The 26428-nt window shown below is 51.3% G+C and overlaps 4 protein-coding genes across 4 annotated transcripts; all 4 read left to right on the top strand.

Annotated features, from left to right (window-relative positions):
* Positions 1-2777: 2777 nt before the first annotated feature.
* On the top strand, positions 2778-4540 carry COL26b_003753 (uncharacterized protein; the record flags this gene model as incomplete). Its single annotated transcript, XM_053176644.1, has 2 exons — positions 2778-3021; positions 3132-4540. The coding sequence occupies 2 exons, from the start codon at positions 2778-2780 to the stop codon at positions 4538-4540; spliced, it is 1653 nt and encodes a 550-aa protein (XP_053039503.1).
* A 4122-nt stretch (positions 4541-8662) lies between these two features.
* COL26b_003752 (uncharacterized protein) lies at positions 8663-9351 on the top strand (the record flags this gene model as incomplete). Its single annotated transcript, XM_053176643.1, has 3 exons — positions 8663-8905; positions 8992-9146; positions 9228-9351. The coding sequence occupies 3 exons, from the start codon at positions 8663-8665 to the stop codon at positions 9349-9351; spliced, it is 522 nt and encodes a 173-aa protein (XP_053039502.1).
* Positions 9352-11929: 2578 nt separating this feature from the next.
* Positions 11930-13132, top strand: COL26b_003751 (uncharacterized protein; the record flags this gene model as incomplete). Its single annotated transcript, XM_053176642.1, has 2 exons — positions 11930-12734; positions 12789-13132. 2 exons carry the CDS (start codon positions 11930-11932, stop codon positions 13130-13132), a joined length of 1149 nt encoding a protein of 382 aa, XP_053039501.1.
* Positions 13133-17655: 4523 nt separating this feature from the next.
* On the top strand, positions 17656-18609 carry COL26b_003750 (uncharacterized protein; the record flags this gene model as incomplete). The annotated part of the gene is made up of 2 exons (XM_053176641.1): positions 17656-17850; positions 17971-18609. The coding sequence occupies 2 exons, from the start codon at positions 17656-17658 to the stop codon at positions 18607-18609; spliced, it is 834 nt and encodes a 277-aa protein (XP_053039500.1).
* Positions 18610-26428: the final 7819 nt, after the last annotated feature.

Genomic DNA, 26428 nt, shown 5'->3' with positions numbered 1-26428 from the left:
ATAGATTTCCGATAATGCGGCAGGCGGTGGAGGGACGGGCAAGAATTTGGGAGGGATGGATGTCAGTTGCAAGCAGGCGGTTTGCGCCGGGACTGGGCTGTCGATCGGAGATACGGGGGTCGGAGGTCAACGGTCGCACTCGCGGAAGGCTGAAAATCTGCAGTGCTCAGTGGTGGTCTGCTAGCGAGGAGAGGAAGAAAAAAATCCCACGCAGATCGGCGTGAGATCGGGATCGCGGAGGGCCTCGCCGGTCAGCTGATGATTGAAGGTAAAATCCGCTTTGGAGCTGGGGGTTGCAGATTTGCCGGGAGACCCCTTGTAGATCCGCTCCAGCGGCGGTGTGATGTCATAAGCCATACGTCATTGGCCGAAAATCCACTTGGATGCAACAGTCCCCCACAAAAGAGCCCAGACGAAGGCCAGTGACAGCCGGCGGTCTCTTGAAAGGATGCTCCACTGCAGAAGTTTCAGCCTTCAGGGTCGAACATTGGCAAGAGCGGAGGAAAAAATAGAGAGAATGTCAATCCGGATGAAGTTTTCTTTCGTTGCCTGCGGCGTGCATTCAATAGAAGGCTGCAACCGTGGCCTTGAGATCCATCTTCGTCCCGGGTCTGGCCGTCAAGATCGAACGATGTCGCGGCGTGAAGGGACTTGATCACCAAGGGGTCTCCAAGGGTTCAATGTGACAGATATCAGTGGTTGGCTGACCGAGACAGGGTGGTGTGCCATAAGCGGACGAGAGATACGGCGACCGAGATAGAAAAGATATCGCTTCGCTGACCATGGCAGATACAGAGATAGGCTGAGCGGCAACGTTCCAGAACATTTTCAGCCTCGCGTATGCCGAGATATCTCCCCCAACTTATATCTGCCTTGTAGCAGGCGATAAGGATTTGGGGGTTCATCCGCTCTATCGCCTGACACCATCTAGCAACACGGCACGGCTTTCAACGCCGTGACGCCGTGTCATCAGGCACACGACTCTGATAGCGATGGTGTTGCGACACTCGACACACACGATACAGGGCCTCGCAGGCGCTGGAGGGGGCCGATGAGAGCAAGTTCATGGTTGGCTTGACTGCGCATCCCGGGCTAGACGGCGCGGCGGATGCCCCGGATGAGGTCTACCGCGGTAAACGGTGCAGGCGGCAGCCATTCATTTGATGCCACCTCACCGGGCGCGAGGCGAAGTCAGATCAGACAAGCGAAGCGGACGAGTCGTCGTCGTCAGAGAGAGACAGGGCTGGATGGGGGACGGATAGACTCCGAAAGCCTTAGCGCGGGTGGCCGCATGGGACGCATGGCAGCTTGGGGAATGTCGAGTGCAAGTCTTGCATATGGCCCCGGCAACCAACAACCACGCCGCAGGAGGATGGCTTAATGCATCCTTGTACCGGCGCGGAAAAAATGCGTCTGAAATTAGACGGGTTGGGCCGGGGCGGTTGAGGTGTGGGATGGATATCTAATCGCGGTAAAATGCTGCACTGCAGAACGAGGACAGGACTGCAAAAAGCGCGGGTGGACAATTGCTCGCTGGGTCAACCAGGCAGAGTCGAGACGTCATGATTGGTCTGTGCCGTTGAATTGCTTTGCGGCAGTTGGCTCGCCTCTGGCCATTATTCGTAATTCCTTTGGTCGACGTCGGGCAGTTTCCACTCGGGTGGGTATTCGTAAAGGACCTGGCACTTGACATCCCCAATCAGGGATTCAAGCGAAGGCGTGCTGAGTGAAGCAGCCTCACAGTGCTTGTCCGAGTCGAGGGTGAGGTGCTTGCCTGCTTGCCTGCTTGCTGGCTTGCTGGCTTGCTGGCGCTTGCCATGCTTTCCTGCTCCCAATTGCTTACGTACCTGGCCAATTCTGCCGAGTCTTGCCTGCAGTGTTTGCCCGCCAATGCAGCAGTTGCAGCGGCGGGAGCAAGGTGGTTGCCCAGCTGTGCGGAATGATATGGGTCCTGTGACCCGTATCGGCCAGTCAGGAAGCTGGGAAGTAAGAAAATCCGTCCCTGATTTCCCTTTTGCTGCACTCGTGCAGGGATGTTTCATACCTGGTGCCCCAGACTTGGGATGGAAGGAGAGACTTTCGGGCGGGACCTGCCACCTGCCTGGTGTGTCGCCCGAGGTGCGGAACTGCCTCCCAGAGGAGGAAAAGTCGACGGCAGAGGCAGAGGCAAGAAGCTAAGAAGAAAAAAATAAAAAATTGTTTGGCAATCGCCATTGTCCAATGGGCCGTCGCCTCCCGCGCTGTTCCGGACTTGGATGCCGCTCGAACCCGGCGAGTCAGTTTCAATGCCTCGAAACCCGCTTTCTCTTCAGGGCCCCGCCACCCACACAGGTGCACCTTCGCGGGGTCCGTCTCCACCACTGATAATCCACCTCCCTGCGCCTGCGCCTGCACCGCGCCGGTACGAAGAGCTCCTGAGGGGCCAAGGGCCAAAATTTCTCAAGACAAGGCCGGACGGTAAGGATGAACCAGCTTCCAACTGTCCAGCTGCGACGCCGACCTCCGTTGATAATAAGCCCGTCGTCCGCTGTCGATCGACACGGATCCGATCCAAGCTCTCTCCTTCCTCGGTGTATCCTCCAAGGCCCAGAATTCCCCAAATCTCACCTCAGACCGCCTTCGAGCCGGGACTCTTAGCTGTACCACCCCTCCATCTCATCTTCATCCTTCGTGTATAACTCAACACCTTTCCCACTCTCTCAATCACTCCTCCTGCACACTCTGGCCGGGCGCCTTGTTCTGAATACCCTCGCATTGTATCCTACCCTTCCGCCAAAATGACCACCACTCAGCTCCCCATCTCCGACGTCGACAGGTACGACTATGTCGTCGTTGGCGGCGGTACCGCTGGCTGCGTTATCGCGTCGCGTCTCGCCGAGGCCCTCCCCCAGAAGCGCATCCTCTTGATCGAGGCTGGCCCCAGCGACTTCATGGACGACCGCGTCCTTGACCTGCGCAAGTGGTTGAACCTCCTCGGAGGCGAGCTCGACTACGACTACGGCACCACCGAACAGCCCATGGGTAAGCTTCCCCCTCCACTCGCAATCTCACGATAAGCTCTGCGCTGGGTTCGTCCCATCGTGAGCGATTGAATGTCAGGACAAAAAAAGGCTCACACCAATTGCGCACAGGCAACTCTCACATCCGTCACTCCCGCGCCAAGGTCCTGGGTGGCTGCTCATCACACAACACCCTCATCTCCTTCAGGCCCTTCGAGTACGACTTGAAGATCTGGCAGTCGCTGGGTGCCCACGGCTGGACCTTCCACGACTTCATGCGCGTCATGGACAAGCTGCGTAACACCGTCCAGCCCGTCCACGCCCGCCACCAGAACGAGCTCTGCCTTGACTGGGTCAACTCCTGCTCCTCCGCCCTCGACATCCCCATCCTCCACAACTTCAACAAGCACATCGCCCAGGACGGCGCTCTGAAGCAGGGTGTCGGTTTCTTCTCCATCTCCTACAACCCCGATGACGGCCGCCGCTCCTCCGCCTCCGTCGCCTACATCCACCCCGTCCTCCGCGGCGACGAGAAGCGCCCCAACCTCACCATCCTCACCAACGCCTGGGTTTCCAAGCTCAACGTCAAGGGCGACACCGTCACTGGTATCAACTTGACCCTCAACGATGGCTCCAAGCGCACCATCACCGCCAAGAAGGAGACCATCCTCACCGCTGGTGCCGTTGACACCCCCCGCCTCATGCTCCTGTCTGGTATCGGCCCCAAGCAGCAGCTCCAGGACCTCGGCATCCCCGTCATCCACGACCTGCCCGGTGTCGGTGAGAACCTCCAGGACCACCCCGAGTCCATCATCATGTGGGAGCTCAACCAGCCCGTCCCTCCCAACAAGACCACCATGGACTCCGACGCCGGTATCTTCCTGCGTCGCGAGGCCCCCAACGCTGGCAGCAAGAAGACCTTCTTCAACCCCGACGGCATCCCCGACGGTGACATCGCCGATGTCATGATGCACTGCTACCAGATCCCCTTCACCCTCAACACCGGCCGCCTCGGCTACGACGAGCCCAAGGAAGGCTACGCCTTTTGCATGACCCCCAACATCCCCCGCCCCCGCTCCCGCGGTCGTCTCTTCCTCACCTCCCCCGACCCTAACGTCAAGCCCGCCCTTGACTTCCGCTACTTCACCGACGAGGAGGGCTATGACGCCGCCACGCTCGTCTACGGCATGCGCGCTGCCCGCAAGGTCGCCGAGCAGGCCCCCTTCAAGAACTGGATCAAGCGCGAGGTCGCCCCCGGCCCCAAGGTCAACACCGACGAGGAGCTCTCCCTCTACGCTCGCCGCGCCGCCCACACCGTCTACCACCCCTGCGGCACCACGAAGATGGGCGACGTCCGCAAGGACCCGCTCGCCGTCGTCGACGAGCGCCTCAACGTCAAGGGCCTCAAGCGGGTCCGCATCTGCGACGCCGGCGTCTTCCCCACCATCCCCACCATCAACCCCATGCTCACCGTGCTTGGTGTCGCCGAGAAGGCCGCCGAGTTCATCATCCAGGAGGCCCAGGAGACTGCTCGTCTGTAAAAAAATCTATCATCATATGAAAGCGGATATATATGAGTGTGGAAAAATGTTATGCAAAAGAGGAGGAGTCACATTTCTCTCAGAAAAGCATCTTGTTACCAAGTATTTGTTTTAAGTTAGAGCTAGCTATCAGGCATTATACCAATGATATCACGACACGACCATTTATGGCAAACAAATAATCGTTCTCATCAACATCTCCGATTTGCACTGTATGGTTGAGGAAGCATGAGCATGACTGTCGTCCTCCGAGACACGCTACGCAAAGCCTAGGTTGAGCAGAGCCCACATAAATCCACCGCGATCGAGGGAGCATGAAAGATTTTTCTGTTGAATAGGAAACGGGGATTTTTCGAGATGCGGAAATAAGGGGATTTTGTGGATAAGTATCCGCGCGATCGCAAAAGGTGCATGGAGATCGAGGGGCCCGGTTTTCTACGTGTTGTGGAGATGGGGGGGCCGCGTCGGAAGATTGGTCCCGAGATGCATGGCATCGGGCTTTTCTCTTGTCGGCGAGCTTCTGGCATATGCCGAGATGGGCTTTGATTCCAGGGAATATGTCCACAGGGTCGATCTAGGGCAGACGATTTGAGAGAAGAGAGGTAAGATTCTTTTGCTGGACACCCGGCCTTGATTAAATTCGGTGGGAAAGCAAAAGGCCAAGCTTTCCGTAAACTGACATGAAATCGACGATCAGCGGCCTAAAGACCCTACGTGCATGAGCGAACGGGTGCGAATTCTTCGAGCTTACTTGGGCCCTTGGCAACGTCTCTTGGATCTGGAGGGGATTTTGATGTACTTCCATTCGTCTACGGTTCTAGACCCCTTTTTTCTACAGATTGGCAGGCCATTCTTCCTGCTTTTAATGTGTGGAAGGGAAGCGGAAGGGTACCTGCTTGATTTGGATGGGTTGGGTGGGTGTGATTGGGCGGTGGGTGAGGCTGATGTTGGATTGCGGTGGCGAGGGAGGGGAGTGGGCAGGGAGGAGAAGTCCGGGTTCTTGGGGGTGGGTTACGTCGGTGTATCTTACAGAATGTTTGGTTCACTTTGAGCGTTCGACCATGTGGTCCCTAAGAGGCTCTGCGATGTTCACGCAGGCATCTGCGACGGGTAATCATTCCCCTGGAGAATCATTGTCAGGGGAGTTGATTATATGCTCTAGTGGCTTGTGGGTTGCACATTGCCTGTTGCCTTGCCCGTGGTATATATATCACGCCTACGCTCGTAACTGTTGTCTTGAAAAAGCAGCAATGGGTCCTCCAAATGCAGTTGGGTCCAAGCAATGAGTCTTTCTCCTGCACCTCGGTGTAAAGAGACAGGGAAGATACACCATACCTGCCTGACTGGGTGAGTTTGAGTCTGCGGTTCGACGGGTCACTGAGGCTTTCCTCCTGTTTGGATGGGCGTATTTGATGAATAAAGTTGAGACGGCGACGTTGATGGATGAGTGGACCAAGTCGGCTGTCACACAAGACGAGGGAGAGTGATGTGCGTAGGATTGCGGGTGAGAGCTATAGCTCGGCCCTGTTTCCTCACTGCCGCGACAGTCCACTATCATCCGCATGATTTTGTCGCATGTGGTACGACTATAGGGGCTTTGCGTCTTGACTTTATGTTTGCCCCAGGCTACGATGGTGCCTTAGTGTCTTGTCACGTTGCCGCAATTACTATTTAAGCCTATATTCAACAGAGTGATTCATCCAAGCCAGTGATGTCCAATTGTTGAGCCATACGCGAATAGCTCCGTTCCATCTGAGGATTTCCAGTGACAAAGAGGAAGGTGGGAGAAGATGCATTCAAGGTAAGTCTGAACGGCACGGAAGTGTCCTAAGATGATCTGTCTGTTATTCGGAAGAGATAAGTTTGGTACGGGAAGGTTGAAGGACGGTGAGCACTGGAAAAGATGTTTTGCGAGACCGGGAGGAAAGCTGACGCCGTTGGAAAGCGGACTGTACGTGTAGGTTGAACCTTTCAGCCGGCCCAACAAGACTCGGTTGCATCCAACCGCATTGGTGCGTATGCTATGATGACGAAGGCTTTCGGCTTGGTGTTTTTATCCGTCTCTGAGTTGCACGCAATGTAACACATTTTTACCTGCTGCCAGACAGTTGAGCCAGCCTAACGAGCTTGCAGTTGATTTAAAGCATACGTTACCCAGGCCTCTGTCTAAAGGCCGAGCGAATGCGTGACCGTGGCACCGTTTCTTTACGCAACTGTGAGCGGAGTCGATCTGTGCCGGCTGTGGTGCAAGATACCGACGACACCTTTGAGGTGTAGCATAGTCTGGTCTGCTTTGATGATTCATGGGGAATAACGGGCAGATAAGGAGAGCGGGCAGGACTCGCGGGTGACGGGTAGGAGTCTACGATGATGTTGTCAGATTTGCTCCCCTGTTCGTGTTGTATCTGGCCGCTTGGGAACAAGCATGATAATCGCTTGCTTAAAAACGCAAAACTATTCGCCAACGCGTAATTGACAGAAGATGCCTTTCGTCAGACACATTGTTTTATTATATATACGTCTCGACACCCCATGAAGTGGCCCAGATCTGGTGAATGACAGTGAGAAAAGGTGCTAGTGATGACTTGACTACGATGTTATGGTCTCAAGCATCAGCCTCCGCTCGTCTATGATGCCTTTGTTTGACACGTATTTAAGAAGATGATCTTTCTATTCATGAACCATCAGGGACACAATGTTTCAACCCGTTGCAACGGGTTGCAACGCAGTATTTCAGTGGGTACGGTCTCTGATGAGTCTTATGCTGTATCATTGACTGCATTCTACAGGTTGAGGCAATAGACACCAATGCGAACGCGGAGCTTGGCTTGATATTCCGAGAGTTTTGTTTCCGTATATTCGGGAAGTATATCCTCGAAACAGGGAGAGGGTAGGATGGCATGCTGCTCGGGTACCGAAAGTACCCAGTGGAATGGGGACCGGGACGAGTGTGGGGTTGGAAGGGTGAAATGATTGTAGGAGCTTGAACCTCTCGAGACCATATTTGGTATCCCAGTCGCATGGATTGCCGTGTTGTGTGGTGTTCTTACTTAAAGTAATACCTACTTGCTGTTCGGGCATTCTTCATAATAAATCAGCTCTAAGGGTGAACACGAGCTCACAGCATCAACAGCAACTGCGACGGCAAGGGCTCATCATTTGAAGGTGTATTGAGACGGAAGACTGCCTTCCGACTTGAGCGAGGCCCAGTGTAATGATTTCGGATCCCAACCGACGAAATAGTGTCAAAACTCAAGAATCATTTGGATACAGCGCATCTCGCATGATGTTTTGCGGTGAGCCTGGGAGTGGATGCCGTTATTCTGTTGCCTGGTGGTATCCACTAGGTAGGGATAGTTATTGAATTCAGCTTTTTCAAGGAAAGCAACGTACAAGAGCATAAATCATCAGCCTCGATACTAGCATACGATAACCCTTTCTCAAGTACTCATCTGAGACATCTGTCAACCGCAAGAGAATGATTTATGCATAAGTATAGTCTGTAGACGTTGTAGACTGGATGTAACCGCACATGCGGTACCCGCTGATTAGGCAGAAGCCGAGAACCGAAGTCCCAAAGCCCTGCAGGGCTGCCCCGCTTCCGGCCCAGGCCGAAGTGGCATGCTGGCCGGAGGTCTTGGACTAAATGGATAGCAGCCTGTTCATTCCAACTCGTTCCGATATGCCCATTCAATACTCGACCCAGATTAGTAGCCACTGATTGGACACATTCGCAAACTTAGAGTTGTGATTTCCTACAGGGCTACCATGCTCGCCGGCTGACGTGAGGGAGTGGAGTGGGTCGGCCCGCTCAACTTGATCCTTCAAGCGGACGAATACGAACAGTTCAGTCAACAACGTACATAGTCCGAGCTGTGAAGACGGATATTGTGGATAGACTCCAGTGTGGTTAATGGAGTTTTCTTCACCAAAGTCCCTTCTGAATGTTGTCTGAATCTAACAGAATCGGGAATCTCGTATGTGCTCACTTGAATGGGAAATATTTAGACATGCACTCGTGTCGCTCATCAGGTTGTAGTTCTTCTCTACTCCACAGACCACTCCAAGAACTCTTCAAAAATCATCAGACCGCCTTAATTCTTAATACTTCCAACAGCCAAAATGGTTAAGTTCACCGCCTCTGTTGTCACCCTGGCCATGGCTGCCGCCGTCACGGCCGCACCGGCCGCGTCCTCTGAGACGACCTTCTCTTTCGCCTCATGGGTCGAGGACATCATCGCCAACCCCGACACGGCTCTCAGCCCCGAGCAAGCCGTTGCGGCGGCGAACTCTGCCAGCGTTGTCTCCTCCGCCGGTGGTCTTACCAAGAGAGCTTGGTGCCCCGCCGATATGAAGGATGCTCCGGTACGAACTTTCAGATTCACACTCAGCCGGCCTTTCTAGAACCTTTTTCGAATCAGTTTCTAACGTAAAACTTTCTCTCTCTGTAGTCTGGAGATGCCGCGGCGTGTCTCAACGATCTCGCCCGCAAGGGTTCTGCCGGCACCAACTGCGTCGTCGCGCAGTCCGCCATCCAGATGTGCCGCATTGGAGGCGCTGAGCTCGTTGGCACTAAGGCCGAAGCCGGCACTTATACTGTGAACTGGTAAGTTGAGGCCTCATGATGGGGGATTCAATGATACCATGAGCCGCGTTTCAGCTCGGATAGATGCTGACTGATGTATAGCAACGACATTGCCCGTACTGGAGGCCTCATCTTCGACACATGCTACCGCGCCGACAACACCGTAAAGGGTAGTGAGTTCTGTATCACAAACAGCAACATCCAGGTTAACATCCAGGGCGTCTAAACGACTGCATCGGTGCTGGTGACAAACGACAGGATGTGTCCTTGCCTGAGGGTATAGTCGACTCATTGTCCTAGGGACGAAGTGATGATGAAAGAGAGTGGAATTCAGTTCGTGAAATTAGGGGAAACCAACGATGAGTTATTATATGTATGTACTACAGTGCACGAAGCTAGACTCGGCTTCTGATACATGCATCAATCAAAAAGATCGTTGTGACACCTCGCGGGTTGTAATCTCTTGCTGCAGATATATTTGATTGAAGCCAGCCGCCTCTTCAAGATGATACCCACAACTTGAGCTCTTGAGGCGTGCCTAGGAGTTCCAGTTTCCTTTCAGAGGCTCCGTGCTATGACATTGGATGCAGACCTTGAGGCAGCAAGGGAGTTTAGACGATATCAACCTCAGCATCAATTTAGTGTGATAAAATGAATTTGAATTCAGAAATAATCGTCAAGAGATACTGGAACAGTCGTTGAGTACCTACCATCTTAGATTGTGGAGAGCGTATCGGCGATGCGGACATTTCAAAAGTTCCGCGGATGGCTCCGTCGGAGTATTGTAACGTAGATATAATTTATCCGTGATCAATTTCAATCTGACTTTTGCTTTTGCTTTTCCTTTATTGTTGAAATTGACCTGGTTTTCTCCGTATTTGCGATGCTTTCGGATTTGTTTCTACACCCAATCGTGCTTTCGCATGTCTGACGGCTTGCCGCCGCTTGTCCAAGCCACCCTAGCCAGTTGACGCGTTTTCTACCGATGGGAAAGCAATGAGACAAGTTCTTCAAGAAACCCAAGAAGTTTGATCGAGGCATGCAATCATACGTAATACTTTTGTCAACGCCAGAGCTAAAGTCGCTCACACTCGGTTTCGGATCCATGGCGAGCTTACGGAGTTCGTTGGCAACAACACGTTGAAAAAATGGATGCTATTATTCTCGCTTAAATGCAATTGAATGTCTGCAGTCGTCTCGCTTTTGGCAACACTTTTGGATGCAGCTGCGATTGCTTACAGAAAGAAGCACTGACTATTCGTGACAAAACCCAAGCTGCGGTAAATATTCTGAACAAGACGGCCATCTCGTACTGATGCAACTGTTCCAAGCCACTTTCATGGAGTTCCGGAGTTTATGGCAAGATCCGGTCTTCAAGTAGAGGGGTGCATAGCAGCGCCAGGTACGAGTCGGTCGGAGAATGCCGGCCAACGACGACCCGAGATAACCGATGGGAACGGACGGGTCAAAAATGCACACTGATTCATGTCTGAGGCACTTTCATTTATTTCACTTTCTGGAGGAAATTTGACACCGCGAATCATGTCGATGAAATATCACATCAATTGCCGCTTATGGATAACATGAAGAGTCGGCAAGTGGGCCCTGTTCACCCGGATTGCGGCTGTTAACAAGCTTTGAAGACATAAGAACCACTGTCTTGGCCATCGTCACTGGGCAGTTTTCTTGACTTTCTAAGCTTGACTTTCTAAGCTTGACCAACATATCAGATAGCCTAAACAGCCATGAAGGTCTATCAACTCGCGGCTTTGCTGTCCTTCGTAAGAATCAACCCGAAAAGCCTTGATCGTTCATGACGGTCTAACATGTGGGCTCTAGAGCACTTATTTGGGCGGAGTATCCGCTGCGTATTGCAACAACAGCCCATCTCTTATTTGGCAATGTTTGAGATCTGACAACTCCAACTCTGGGTACACCGCATCATGCTGTCCTGGAGGAAGTTACCAACAAGACGGTGCTGTGAGTATCCCATGCACAAATGAAATTTTGGTCAGACTCTCACAGGGGATTTAGTGCTGCACTGAAAACTGGCAAGCTTTCAAGTCTTGCTGCACGGCGCATCCTGGTTACTGGGCTGCTAATGGCTAAGAGCAATGAACTGCTGGTCTTTTGTTAGCCATGCGCTACATCTGACGGAGAAATTTTGCGTGGTCAAATGATGAAAGCTGCTGAGATGAAAGTCCAGGGCCAGAACCTATGTGTGAAGATATCCGGTGAGCGGCGGACGGGAGAGCACTCAGAAGGGATCTCTGCGGACGAAGACCGTGTCCTTCTCGGCATCCGGTACCCGCGCGCCCCGAGCCTTTGATCATCAACCCCTGAATTATTACTTAGTAAACGGGTGTTTGCGTGCAAATTGAAATCAGCTCGGTCTTACAACGTTATGTCTTCTCCATTACTAATGCCGTGAACTTAGCATCAAGCTCAAATGAATTAGGAGCCACAATGATCACTCCGCAGACCCCTTGGCAGCGGCGACGAACACGATTTCAGTTTTGACGAAAGATTCTTGTCAAAATAGGGAAACATTTCGCCGAGTTCCTTCAGGGAGATGGAGTCGTGACGGGGAATCATTTGCAACTAGGCTGTAGCAACTGCGAAAACCCCCTTTCACAGATCCCTCATCATTTTCCTGGGTTGGATAAATCAGAGTGATACCTCCATCGTTTTTATCAAAATTCAAGTACTCTTCTGTTTATCTGTAGACTTTTGATCAGCTCAAGATGCGACCCTCGTCCCAAGTCTTCCTTCTAAGCCTTGTCGCTTTGGCAGGAGCGTCTCCCATGTCTCATAACATCAACACCACCCTCTTCAAGAACGTTGCTTTTACCCTCTCCAAAGGAGAGGCGGCGTCATGTGTTACTGGAGAGATACAAATTCCGATAAGTTTTGAGGCCGAGAAATGGCTTTTCGAAAAAACTACAGACTCCTTAACAGTCACCGACTTCGTTCTCAACGTCACCACGACCGACCCCAACCGCATTTTGGACTTCTCTGAGGGAACTGCCTTGATCCAGAAGACTTACGGAATTTGGGTCAAATACTGCGTTCCCTCGTCTGGCCTGCCAAGCAGTGTCGACAGAGCTGTGCAGATCCTCATTCATGGTGGTACGCTTGATCACACTTATTGGGACTTCGCCCCTGGATACAGCTACGTAGATGTAGCTGCCCGGGCTGGCATGGTCACTCTAAGCTATGACCGACTTGGAACGGGCCTCTCCGAGCACCCCGACCCTCTTCTTGAAGTACAAACCCCTGCTTCCGTGGAGGTGCTGCATCAGCTAGTTACCATGCTTCGCTCTGGCTCGTTCGGTCCCCAATTTAGCAAGGTGATCGGAGTCGGCCATTCAATCGGGAGCAAGGCAACTGAAGCGGTGATCTCAAAGTACCCTAGCGACTTTGACGCCATCATACACACTGGCTACGCATACGAGAATGCGGCTGGGGCTGGCAGTGTGGTTGCAACTGGACTTGGATCGCCGAAGGATGTTGACCATCTGAAACATCTACCTGATGGCTATCTTGTGCCCAAGTCTGCAGAGGGTATTCACATTTGTTTCTTCAAGTATCCCAATTTCGACCCCCAAAGTAAGTTGTCTTCACAAATACGGACAGAAACCAAGACCAGGCTGACACCAACAGTTCTCTCACAAACGGTCAGGCACATGCAGACTGAGTCAATGGGTGAGATGCTCATCCCGCCTAGCAGCTCTTTCTGGGGCAACTTGACTGTCACGAACAGCTATCGCTCACCAGTCCTGGTGATCCTCGGAGAGCACGACTACGTCGTGTGTGGGCAGTCTTGTGTCACGCCGCAAAATCTGGCCGCCCAAACCCTGGACACCGCGTATGCCAGCGCTGATCGGAACCTGAGCGAGGCGTGGATCTCTCCGGGTGCTGGTCATAATTGTCATACCCACTTGAATGCGCCTGACGTTTCGGCTAAAATGGTTAATTGGGTGAAGAACTTGGGCTGGAATACTTAATACTGCTGATCGGACCAGATGACGGGAATTAGTCGGTGTGGCTTTGTAGAGCTTTGCTCCATTGTGATCATTGCCAAAAAACGTAACTTCCAACAACACGGATCTTCTTCATAGCAATACCAAGCTCTCAACTCTAATTCGTGAGTGCCCGTGATTTATGGATCTAGGAAAATATTATACGATATTCCTTTTGAAAAAGGGGTCTGTTCTTGATGATAGGCTGATAGTTCACGAGCACACGCTGACTGCGAGAGTTTTACATGCAGGATGCCCGCCACGCCTCACAATATCAATGCATCGTTGAACATTTAAACCTTAAAGTTGCATTCGCTATGGAGCAGAGCGTCCGTCAGTGAATTTCCATCATTGTTGTGTCAGCAGGCTGCATGACTGCACATGTGAAGCTAATAAATCCGTAAATCCGAGATCGCAGAACGCATGGAGTGAAATGTTATTGATATGTAAGCGAAAGAATCATGACCTGAGTCTTTGCCTAAGCGGAGTCAGAACTGACGGCAGTATTCAGTAATTAGACCGTGCGATCCGCGGTCGCTACCAAGCTGACATTTCATCCGCCGCATCTCGGCCGAATTACATTAGCTATCCGGCTGCCAAGCAGTCAGAGTAGAGGGGCATTTCAAAGCTGTGTCTTCTCTGTGTACCTCGCGACTTCGCTTTCCGACTTTCGGATCACGATCGCTTTTATGGTTTTGAATAGCATCGAGTCAAAAAAATGAGCTCCTAAGGAACTCGCACATCATAGAAGATCACGAATGATGAAATCGTAAATGGGGGTTTGGTACATATATACAAATCTGAAAAGTTGCATTCTTTCCTAATCTTGTGGAATTGCTTCTAGCGTACTCAAAGAGGGTGTTCCAGGACAATCTTCTCGAAACTGACTTCTCCTGCAGCAGACCTTTCCATCGCTCCAATTCCCGCTTGAGCCCCCTTGACGATTGTAAGGCGAGGGATGCGCCAGCAATCTCTATGATGTTGGGCCAGCCAGTCCATCGCCACCCTTACTCGATGCGGAAACTCGGGGCTCTGAGCCCCTCCTATGAAATCCTTGTCACCGTGAGGTCTCCAGCACATGGCGTGCTTGTAGGCTGGTTCGTCCGAGACAGGTAGCACGGAAACCAGCTTTAGATCCTCGGTTCTTGATTCTTCTGCGACACAGCAACGTTTGGCGAGGAAAGGAGAGCTTTCTTCGAAAGGTGGACGTTCCGCTAGAGGTAACAGGGGATCGGCTCCAGCAACGACGGCGTCGAATACAACAGAAAGATCACCAGAATCAGTCTTCTTGGCTGCTGATTGAATGTCGCCTACAACTTTGGGGTTGCTGTAGTCAAAGCATTGGGTTGCTCCGAGCCCCATAAGCCCGTCGTGATTGCGTGGTGATGCTGTAACAAAGATCGAGCCAAATCCCATCGTCTTGGCAATCTGAATCGCTGCCATCCCAACTCCGCTGGCACCACCCCAAATGAGAATCGAACGGTCGGTCGGTTTGATTCCCTGAATGCCAGCCGCCGGAAACCCAAACTCGAGACAGTTGAGCAGGCCATCGAAGACAGTTTGGGCCACGAGTACTGTCGCGGCAGCTTCTGGAAGACCCATTCCCTCTGGCAACTTGAAGAAAGCCTGAGGTTCAGCAATTGCGAAGTCTTGGTGCGCTCCGAGATGCGCTGGCCGTTGATGTTGAGGTCTGTTCATACCGAAGACCACATCGCCAACGTGAAAAGGGGATTCGGGCCCGGGTTTGACGACAAAGCCAGAGAACTCATAGCCAGCGATAAATGAGTGGAGCCCTATGAGGAAGTGCTTCTTGTCGGCTGGATTGATGCCAGAGTATTTGATGTGCACCAGTGTATCAGCACCGGTTGGCTCGTAGGTATCAGATACCTGGCGCCGTGATAATTTGCCATCCTCTCCGAGCCAGATCGAGCTTCCCACTGGAGCAGCCATCTTGAGGTCGAGGACGAACGAAGGAGACGTAGATTTGACAGAATTTGGTACGCAAATTGAAAGGGCGTACACCAGCCGGAGATTAGCTCGTGTTTTATTTCCCAGAAAGCACATACAAGTTGTGGTGCCAGGCCTGCTCTAAGCAGGAGACTTGATAACGTTGTGAGTAGGGGTGCTCATAGGTAAGTCGGTGTTGAAATCTATCCGAGTCAAGCACGTCTCGGTCGAAAATACCCGCTGAGATACGATGCGCGCACGACATCTGACATGCCGTTTCTCGGCGCTGGTAACAATTCGCGGCGTCAATAGGGCCTAATTCTCTTTATATTATGAAGGAACATTGTAGCAAACGCGACACGATAAGATCGGAAGTTTCATTGCTGTCAACGCTGTTGTCAACCAGTGACCACCCCTCTCACTCATCTTCGAAAGCACATTAATTGTGTAAAGTCTAAACTATTTCTCACACTTGCACATTTCATTGATGGCATTCTCAGTTGTGATGAGAAACATGAAACATGTTGATGATCTTGCGGAGAATTCAGAATTCATTTGTAAGTGACAGCTTCCGTCTTACATGGTACATCGCTTTATTCCAAGACGTGTTGGAACATGCAAGGCATCATTTGTGACTGCTCTCATCATAGTTCAGACGATTCGCGATCGCATCGTCACATGCTTTTCTCAACTCTTTTCTAAAATTACAGAAGTCGGACGGTAGCCGCTGGGAAGTAGTAGCTTTTCTGTTGTTCACGTTAGTAGAACATACCGTTTGAAAATTCAAGGACAGAAAAATAGCAGAATTTTAGCACTGGTGCTGATAAGATAAATCTGGGGTTCACTTTCGCTTTTCAAAGACAGAGAGTGCCATTGCAGGAATTCACCAAATTTGAAGCGATATCACGGAATGTTGCCCCACTTCACGCAGCGTGCTCCCTGAACAACCAGGAGCAAAATCTTCATTTGCCAAGCTCCCAAGACCATGACTCGCGTCCGACAACCGAATATTTCATCCAAGTCTTCGACAAGATTCTTGCCGATGAGTCAACTTCAATTCTGGATCCGAGTGAATCATCATTGACATCAAGCAATTCCTTAGGGCGTGCAGAGTAGACTTTGAAGCCGGCGGGATAAACCAATCATTACTAAAAGATAACGACCAATACGAAGGTTCACGGCCGAGCGCGGGCCAGCAAACGGTCTCACATTCACATCAAAGCCGAAACCCAATTCCATTTGTGGTCACAAAGCCCGTCTTAGCGTCGGACATTGGAGATAAAAGTAGTCCGAGACCGGGGAGCGCCGAACGCGAGAAACCGCGGTTCGGCCTAACTGGTACGCCCGGCACCTCCGGACAAACGCCGTACTGTCTCATATCCCGCGCCGCCGCTCTCTGCTCCTGCCGTGCGTGACCGGCCCTTCTTTGTTCTCCATAGCAGTTGGTCTTGAGCGCTTGGCTGTGTGGTTCGGTACTCTGTCTTCCGCTCCCCGGCCGAAATACGATGCAGTCCACGTCGGAAGCCCAACGGTCGGCGTCAAAGGCCTTGTCGCTTTCTTGTACAGCATGCAGGACCCGAAAGGTTTGTTGCTGGAACTGTTGTGGATTCATGTCTCTGCGCTGATTATGGTGTGTCGCGGTCTTCCGTGGCGTAAGATGCTGACTATGTCACCGTCGTAGGTCAAGTGCGACCACAGAAGACCGGTATGCTCGGGATGCGAGAAATATGGCGGCGAGTGTGTTTGGCCGGAGAGGAAGAAGAGTATCCGGCGAGGCGAAAAGAAGTATGCATATCCGCTGACCTGGTTATTGGAGTTTTGTGAGAATTCTGAGGTTCAAGGTCACTGACGTCATCATGTAGGCTCTACGAGAATATCGTCACTAGGCTTGCGCAGATGGAGCGTCTGGTCGAGGAGTTACAAGAACCGAAAGAGCCTAAGGAACCTAAGGAACCTAGTGCGCCCAAGATGAAAGCAACTGCTGCTAAGAAAGGTCCACAAGTTTTGACACCTGAAGAGTCCTCATCCAACACAAACCCGCCTCAGCCGGCCCTCACCGCATCGACAATTTCAACTCAAGTCTCGCCAGCTTCGTATCCACCATCACCGGCTTCGAGCTCACCAAGAACTGCGAAGCCCTATTATGCAGGAGCATCCGAGGGTACTGTTGGGACTGCTGGTATGTTTCCCGTCTTGACATCGCAAGAGCGCTGAGGCTCACTGCCGCGTTATTTAGGATCATGCTCGTTGTTCTCAGCCGAGGGCATTGCCAAGATCGACACCTTGGTTGGCGATACTCGTTATTCAGATGCAGTGCGTAATCTTCTGCAACAAGTAAGGAGCTTCGCTCCGAAAAGAAGCCTCGACTTTTCTTCTTCCCCTAGGGATTACCCATTCCCCCCAAATGACATTGTCATATTCTGCGTCAACGGTAATGTTTCTTCCACTTGCGCAACGTGGCCCACATAACTGACCAATGTCTCCTAGAGTACATGCGGACACTTAACAACGGCATAAGACTCCTACAGGAGTCTAAAGTTCGCGCAGCGGTGAATGCTTACATGTACGGCCAACCCTGTGATGAGCCAGGATGGGAACTGGCCCTGAACGTCATTATCATGCATGAACTGCGGAGGCGCGACTGGAATAGCGACAATCCCGAGCACAAGCATTATCTCAACAACGCTCTCGCTCTAATTCCGAATGCCATTCTACAGACGCCAAATCCCATGACTATTGGGTCCCTTCTCTCGCTAGTAATATCTACGTCTCATCATTTCTTACCTTGCAGTCATACTGACTTAACACAGGTTTACTATTTTATATTCTCGGCTGAAAATCACATTGCAGTCTCAATACTTGCCCTTGCAACTCAGTTTATCCTCCTTGCTGGGTATCATAACCCAGACCACCCAAACAAAGTGCTGGGTCATCCTGCCGATGTCCTGCATCGCCGCCGCCTATTCTGGCAAGCCTATGTCCTCGATCATGACCTTATGCTTCGTATCGGCAAACCACCTCTTATCAGCGATGACTTCCTCCTGGAGCTTCCTGAGGAGTTTCCAGCGGACGGATACGGAGTCTACTACTATCCCGGCGATGTTACGCTCAGTTACTTCCATCAGCAGGTTCGCCTGTCGCAGATCCAAGGGCATATATATTCCAAACTCTACTCTCAGAGTGGCGAAATAATGTCGGCTGCCACCTTGGAGTCTACAATCGCACATCTAGATGCGGAGTTGCAGGATTGGTGGCAGACTATTCCTGAATTGATCCGCCCTGAGCCGCAAATGGACTTGCTGGATGCTGATTACACCAAGGTTATGAGTCTCACTGTATTGAATTTCATGTATTTTCAACTGGTTGTCGCTATTCACTCTGCGGCTTTCCGGTTGCCGCTTCTCGACGAAGATGACGATGGTCTGCGACCTAGTGTTGCCTTGTGCGTCAATGCCGCGAGGGCCGCAATCGCCTTGCTGAAGCATCAGCAATTGCAGCATCCATTCACTATGTGAGTAAATCACCGTCTTCTTTTAGGTCCTGTGCTTATTTGGGTAGTTATCTATTGTATCAGGTTGCCTGGAGCGTCGACATTCTATTCGTAAATATCATCGAAAACAAGACCTCGACAACAGCTTTGCAAGACCTAGAGCTCATCAAAATGGTCATCAACTTCTTTGAGAGCTATGACCCGAATTACCAGACGGTGGCTTCGTACCATATCATCAAGGTTTTGTACGAAGTCGCCTCGTCTGTGGTTTTGGGGTGCCCGCCAGGACCCTGCAGCCAGATGCCGGCAACAACGACGATCCCCTGCCCGCAAATACTCGCTACGGATGCCACAAGTAGTCTCGGAATCCCTTCGACGTCCTCGCCTCGCGTACCTCCCGGCCTCGAATTTGGCGGCGATTGGGGGAATATCTCACTTGGCGGGCATGACTGGTTTTCTGCGGGGTTTTTGCAGATGGCTGATTGGGGTCTTCCAATCAGTTCGCAGTCTATGCCAGGACTCTATGAAGATACCAGTCCTTTGAACGGGAACCCAGGCTAAGGGTATGAAATTGCACATGCTTTGGTCTTGTTTGATTCTAGCTTGTCTTGTGTCTTGAGATTTGGATAATTAGGCGTTCGTCTATGGCACATGCTCTGGGGAGTTGAATCGATTGAGGTTTCTCATTTGAGGAAAGGGAATCATGTATGAATAAAAGGATGCATGGTTGAAAGGCTACTATCGCCCCTCTCAAAATCCAATCAATAAGCTGATATGAAATAATGTTCACCTACCTACTTCCACGGGATCCGCGGTGATTGCGGGTATCCCCAGTCCGTTACATTTGTTCAAACTCTGTTTTGTACTAGGCCCATGGCCAAGACATTAACCACTACCGCTGCTCTCGTCTCATCAGGACATGACCAATACACGACTAGGGTGGCATCCTTTCTGGATACTTTTGATGTCGTGCTCTGGGACCGAGACCGAGATGCAGCTTTCTCAAGTATTAGATGCTCACAGCTTCGCCTTCCAATGAGGCACCCACGAAACACCTCACATTTTCTTCGCTCCTACGTACATCTTTCACCCAGTCGCAATATTCCTCAAGAATTGAAGTTCAAGAACGCCGAACAAGTGATATACACCAGCGATGAGGGTAGCGGGACCTGAGACAACTGTTAATGTCTGCAAATATTCGAGTCGAAGGGCCTCCGGGCCATCCGGTGCTGAATTCGTGGCGACCGCGTACACCCGTGGAACACCGCAAGTGCCTCCGACGAAAGAAGACTTCGAACAAGACACACCGAATACGAATGATACAATTCAAGCTCGTGTCAAGGATGTTAAGCTTCTGGCGAGCGGGGGCACCGAGACGAAGTATCGCATTGATCTTGAGCTGCCCGAAGGATCAACGTACGAAATGGGCGACATTCTGAAGATAATCCCACCAAATATTCAACAGGTTGGTGAAGATTTTCAGCAACGCATGGTGAACGTACGCAATAGCATGGCTATTTCTGGGGGCACCGTCCTATTTTCAGAGGCCGATATGTGTCAACCTACGACGCTCGAGGTAATCATCTTCCTACAAATGATTTTTCGCCTATAAAAAAGCTGACAATCAGCAGCAACTGGAGAGTTTGATCCAATGTTGCACCAACGATCATGACAGAGCGACATTCCAGGCAGCCATGAAGAGCTTCTGCGGAGCGCCGAACCACCTCAGGCCGTCTGTTTTACAGCTCCTCAAAGCATATCCCAGTATCATCATCGAAATACACCAACTAAGTGCCATATTGCCTGAACTTCTACCTCGATCGTATTTTATTTCATCATCGCCCCTCACGTCATCGACATGCTCGCTAATTTTCTCCTTGGCCATCCGCAAGACCCGTGGTCTGAGTGACGAGGACGGCGACACCTCGATTGGAATGGCATCACATTATCTTTCTCAGCTCAGAGCAGGCGACTCTGTAACATGTAGCGTGAAAGCACTCAATACGCGCTTTCGACCACCCACAGAATTGAGCACGCCGCTCATCATGATTTGTGATGGAATCGGTATCGCCCCCTTCGTTGGATTTGTAATGCATCGAGCTGAGCTGCTACGCCGACGTCCGGCTCTGTGGGACATCATTGCACCAGCTTTGCTATTCGTTGGCTGTCACAGCTTGGATGATTCGGTTTACGTACCAGAACTTGGTAGCAGTGGGGTCGTCGATGTGCGGTACTCATTGTCTCGTGGAGCTGGAAACGAATTCAAAGGCGATGTGCAGGATAGGGTCTGGGCCGACGGCCAGGACGTCATGAAGCTATGGAACATCGGAGCGAAGATTTATATTTGTGGAAGTCAGTCTGCTTGCATTGGAACAGAAGATGTTCTGAGAAAGTTGGTCATGGAAGGTATGGCGCGAAGTGAGACAAAGACGGATGGGAAGTTCCAGGCATGTTCTGATGACTTCAAGGCGAGGTGTGTCTTTGAGATCATATGATGACATGAAGGGAAGACGCGGTGATATCTACATTGAATTTCAAATATCTTCTCCTTTATTTATTTCGTCGTGTCAAGACAACTTGACTCCCTCAAAATGGCGTTGGTGCACTATTTCTACGATGTACCCCGACTAGCGCCTTCGACGTCATCAGTATTCAGCTACTGACGCTTCCTCCCTTGCATTATCCTTTGAATCTTCATATTGATTTCATACACTTCTTCCCATCAGCCGCGCAGAACCGTGCAATAGTCTAGCTCTGACAGTCGTCGATAAGAGGTAGGTTACTGTTTATCTTCCGAGAAGGACTTCGGGTACTCACTAACGAAGGATCAATTCAACATGGGCAACGCGATTTCGATGTTCTTCCCTCCGTCTCCCACGTTCGTGGAGACCGATGTACCAAATCAAGCAGGTCGAGTTTTCATTGTCACAGGAGGCTATTCTGGGGTTGGATTTGAGCTGAGCCGCATGATATGGCAACGTGGCGGTACTGTCTACATTGCAGGCCGAGATGAAGCCAAGGCGCGCGACGCCATCTCTGCCATTGAGAAAGATACGACGACAGATTCAATCGTGGGCGGCTTGCGATTCTTGAAAGTGGCTCTCGATGATTTTGTTAGTATCAAGGCTGCAGCCGAGAAGTTCTTGGCTGAAGAGGAACGCCTCGATGGGCTTTTCAATAACGCTGGGGTCTCTAACCCTCCCGCCGGCTGGGTATCAGCGCAAGGTCATGAAATACAGCTCGCAACCAACTGCCTCGGGCCCTACTTTCTCACGAAGCTTCTAAGTCCGGTCCTCATCTCAACAGCCGGTGCCACTGAAACAAATGGATCGGTCCGTGTCTTATTCACCACTTCAATCGCCACGCAACTCGGCGCACCAGATGGCGGGATAGATGTGAACAAACTTCTCGCGCCGACAAATGACCAGCAGGTCAACTACGCCCTCTCAAAGACAGGCAACTGGTTTCTAGCAGACCATTTTGCCAAAGAGCTGGGGCCTCGCGGCATTATCAGTTTGGTCCTGAATCCGGGAAACCTGAAGACCCCACTTCTTCGTCACTTCCACTGGGGTGTCGGGGCTTTGGTCTCGCCCCTGCTGTATCATCCTCGATTCGGAGCTTACACAAACCTCTGGGCTGGCTTTTCGCCAGACATTACGCTCGAGGATGGAGGGCGGTGGGTTGAGCCATGGGGTCGATTTCACCCAAACCCTCGCGCAGACATCATCAATGCGATGAAAACCAAGGAGGAAGGGGGGACAGGGCAGGAAGCCGCACTGATCGAATTTTGCGAGAGGGCCATATCTGACTATTTTTGAGACGTATAACTTGCGCAAATCTTGGACATCTGGGTTGTCACTTGTGTGTGTTTATTGACAGGACGACCATGATATGGTGTTGGAATTTGTTTCTTGACGTTATTTTATACTGGGATCGATGGTCTTAACGGAATGTCAACTTCCATATCTTCCGAGAGAACAATGCTTCTGGGCCATGCCAGCCATTCGTCCCATTCTGACCCAAGGTATTTCGAAATGACGTTTAGGAGGTAGGCGCCTGAATCGCCAATCTGCCATAGGTCTCTAGCCAAGTGTAGAAGAGCAGCATAGTGTGCCAAAATAGCTATCGTTACAGGCTTTCGTTGTACCAGCATCTCAGAGAACGCCTCTGGAACCAATAAAGACCACGAGAACACGATTTGGTACAGGTGTTTACCTCGGGTAAACATCCGAACTTGCAAATCATCCACGGCAATCTGAACGAACTCGATAGCTCTGTGACATGCTTCCAAACAGTCGGGAGATATATCCTCGTAGGAATCCAAGAGCCTCAGGATATCGTCGCAGTCGCGTCCTCGACTTCGCAAGCGGCCAAGCCCCATGCCCCAGGCAACTAAGGGGCAGAGCTCTGAGTCTTTGAGTAGCGGCCAGCCCCGGTTGACGATGACTTTGACCCCCCTGTGGACCCGAACAAAGTTGACGTATCAGTCCAAGAACGGACCTAAGTCTGCACTTCGAAATGCGAGAGCGTCCATGCAAAGGTGGCGGCCAAGGATGGAGGAGAAGAGTATCATTGGGACGCATGTGGTTTCGTCAACGCGAACCTTTTCGGAGTTGAACAGCAATATAGCTCGGTTCTGTAGCTGTACAGCGAGATTGAGGTATTCGGAACTTTTCTCCGATACTGTCATTGAAAGATGGCGTGCAGATAATGAGAGCGCTTCGTGAAGAAGATATGGCACCTCAGCACCAGTCTTCACAGTTAAGCGAGTGCCCAGCTCAATAAGATGCTCATCAAGTTCTGGGATGGCCATGCGGAGAGAGAAGTGAATCAACAGTTTCATGTGGACCATGTTGATGGCCACATCTGACTCTAGCTGGCCGAAAATGTTGTCTCCGTTGGTGAGGTGGGTCAAGTCCGGGGCTGAAATGACCGCAGGGCTGCGTCCTGATGGTGACCCAGAACTCGTATCGGCATTCGGCGTTGTCGCCCCGGATGAGCCAGCAAGATTTTCATCCCTTCTCATCGGCGTGCTCAATAAGTCTGGATCGGCAGATAATGGGAAAACACATCTTCGGCCTACAGTAACGCAGTTGGCGCACCTGGGCCAGGTCTCGTCGCACTAGAGCCGTTCCGTCAGCATGGAGTTGGGCCGGGTATCAAGCACGCTACTTGAGCGTACCTTCATGTGACGTCGTTTACACTCGGCACATCCATTGCGAGATTTTTTGTGGGAGCGTCGATACGTGGTTCGATCATTCATGGCCGGTGTTCGAGGTTCTTGGCGTTGCGGGGAGGATTGAAGTCGCGGCGGGCGTGGTCCTGAAAATGCACAAGCCGATGTGAGGGTCGCTTCGTGGCCAGGACGCGCTTGTTGGATGTTGGGGGTCACGAGAAAGGAAATATTCTGGTAGATAGCCTATTTGTAAAGACCTTGGTATCATTAAATAGCCGCCATAGCCACAACTGAGCCATCATGCTCAACGTCTTATGCCCCCCGCGCTAGATGCTGTGCACAAATTTCAATGCGTGCCAGGTGCAGATCGTGACCAAAGCTGACGGCTTCACACCGAAACCCACTTTCCTATTTTGTAAATACGTGTATTCGGTGAGTGCCGAGCCAATCATACTCGCTTCAGAAATCGCCCACGTCTCGAATACGTGTATTCATTAAAGCCGGGTTGCTTCCGGGCCACATTTTGAAGGTGACAGCAACAAGTGTCGTCGTTTGCATGGTGTCAGCCGAATTTCCAGTGCGTTCATTGAACCAACTCTTCGAACTCTACGCCGCAAGATAAATGTCTCGCAGAACTTGTAAAAGATGAAAGATGCCGTGTTCGAATCTGTAGTAAGGAACCCTGATTCGCAAATATCAAAAGGCTGATGAGAAACCCACTTCAAGAATTTCAAGCGTCATACAGTCTTGGTCTTGGTTACGATCCTGACCCTTGATGTTTCCTGAAATGTTCATAGTCTTGAGAACCTCAAGATTTCGTGATTCAGTGGTTTCGAGCAATGACGACTGTTAAGTAAGGAAGTGAGAAAGTGGTAAAATGCGTGTATGATAAATCATTAAGAAACTTTCACTTTTCATGTCATGAATTCTATCGGCACGCCTGAGGGCATGAAGCTTCACCTAGTGCAGTCATACCACAATCAACCCTTATTTACTTGGCTGCCAACGGACTCCTCCTCCGCAGCCATCCTCCATACTTGATCATCAACGGAGGAACCACGCAGATCACAGTAGCTAAGCCAGCAAATATGGTCGTGGCAATGTTGAAGCCGAGAGAGTCAAACATGATCCGACCAAACAGCGGGAATGTAGCGCAACATAATGACCGTGTAAGTGCTAGAGCCGCGAACCCGCTAGCTGCGTAAGTCTCGTAGCAGTCGGTGAGGTAACCGGCTAAGACGTGGTCGAATTCATTGACAGCGTAGCCAATTGGAACAAGAGCCAGTGTTGGGAAGATCCAGTGGACGGACACAACCTGTGGTGGGATCGTCCACGCAAACAGCCAGAGACCTCCAGCCAGTAAAGGTGCTCCAATGACAAAGCCGATGCATTTTGATTCCGGTGTGATCGGAAGACAGGCTGCAGTCTTCTTGGCGAGTAGGCGGGAGTCGTAAACCCTCGTGAAAACGCTCAAGACCATGCCGATTCCAAGTGCTAGAAAGGGAATGTTCTTCCAGCCATGTTGGAAGTCGAGATGAAGGTAGACCATCGGCAGAACCTCCGTGAAGAGGTAAATAAGTCCGAAGGCAATTGCGCTCAGGATCGCAACCATGAACACGATGGGTTCAGTAAAGAAAAGCCTTAAGGGGCGAACAAGGTCGAGCTTTTCGCGCATGTTTGGGCGGACACCAGTTTCGGAAGCTTCGATCTTGGCCAAGGCAACTGATGGTCGCGACTCTTTGATCAAGCACAAGAGCACCGCTGCCACTCCAGTTACAATGGCCGACGTGAAGAAGATCCATTTCCTAGAAAGGTGTCAGTTCTTCATCGGCTCATGTACTCATGGGTCGTGTATGACTCACCAGTGGAGGGGTTCAATTATCAAGCCGCCGAACACCGGCCCTAACAAAATACCGAGGTTGGCAACCAATGCCCATGTGAACACCCACCACACTCTCGCTTGTGTATCCCACATATCTTCAATGCTACCCACAGCAATCACCGTCGGGACAGAAGACAGGAGGCCCGCCACAAGGCGTCCGACGATGATGACAGGGATAGTGGGCATGGCTCCCACCACGACGCATGAAATGCTATAGAGGATCGTGCTGATGACGTAAAGCTTCTTACGGCCAAAAGATTCCGACCATGGGGGAGTGACAACTCCTCCAATTGCTTGACCGACGAGATAGGTTGAGACCAGTGAAGCAGTTGCGGCAACTGAGCTGAGACCTGATTCCCGGTGGAGATGTTCAGAGATCGGCGCCTGATGAGGAGTGAGTATTCATCGTATGCCAAACTGTGTCAGGCCAGACTTACTCCTGCAGTGCTAACCATGGTACTAAAAGCCACCGAGTCAGTACGCTTGTGATAATACAGAGACGTTTGTACATGCGTGAAGAATTCCAGAAAGATGATAAGACAAGTATCATACATCTTTCGTGTCTTACCCCATTGTCGCGGGTGCCCATGCTTCTGTGGAGTCGGAAGAAGTTCGCGCTGTGAGCCCGCGTAAAGAGAGGACATCTCGTAGACTTGCACAGATGCCTGAGACTCGGTTTTCGGAATCGGTGATGACATGATGGTCGTGGTCTCATCCAGACATGGTCTTGAAGACTCCGAGTGAGAAATAGGGAGAGCAGAGCCTGCCCTGCATTTCCCACACGCG

This window comes from Colletotrichum chrysophilum (assembly GCF_026319265.1).
Source record: "Colletotrichum chrysophilum strain AFK26 chromosome Unknown scaffold_21, whole genome shotgun sequence".
NCBI classification, from domain to species: domain Eukaryota; kingdom Fungi; phylum Ascomycota; class Sordariomycetes; order Glomerellales; family Glomerellaceae; genus Colletotrichum; species Colletotrichum chrysophilum.
Note: the sequence above shows the minus strand (reverse complement) of the source record. Positions and strands in the feature narration are given on the sequence as shown.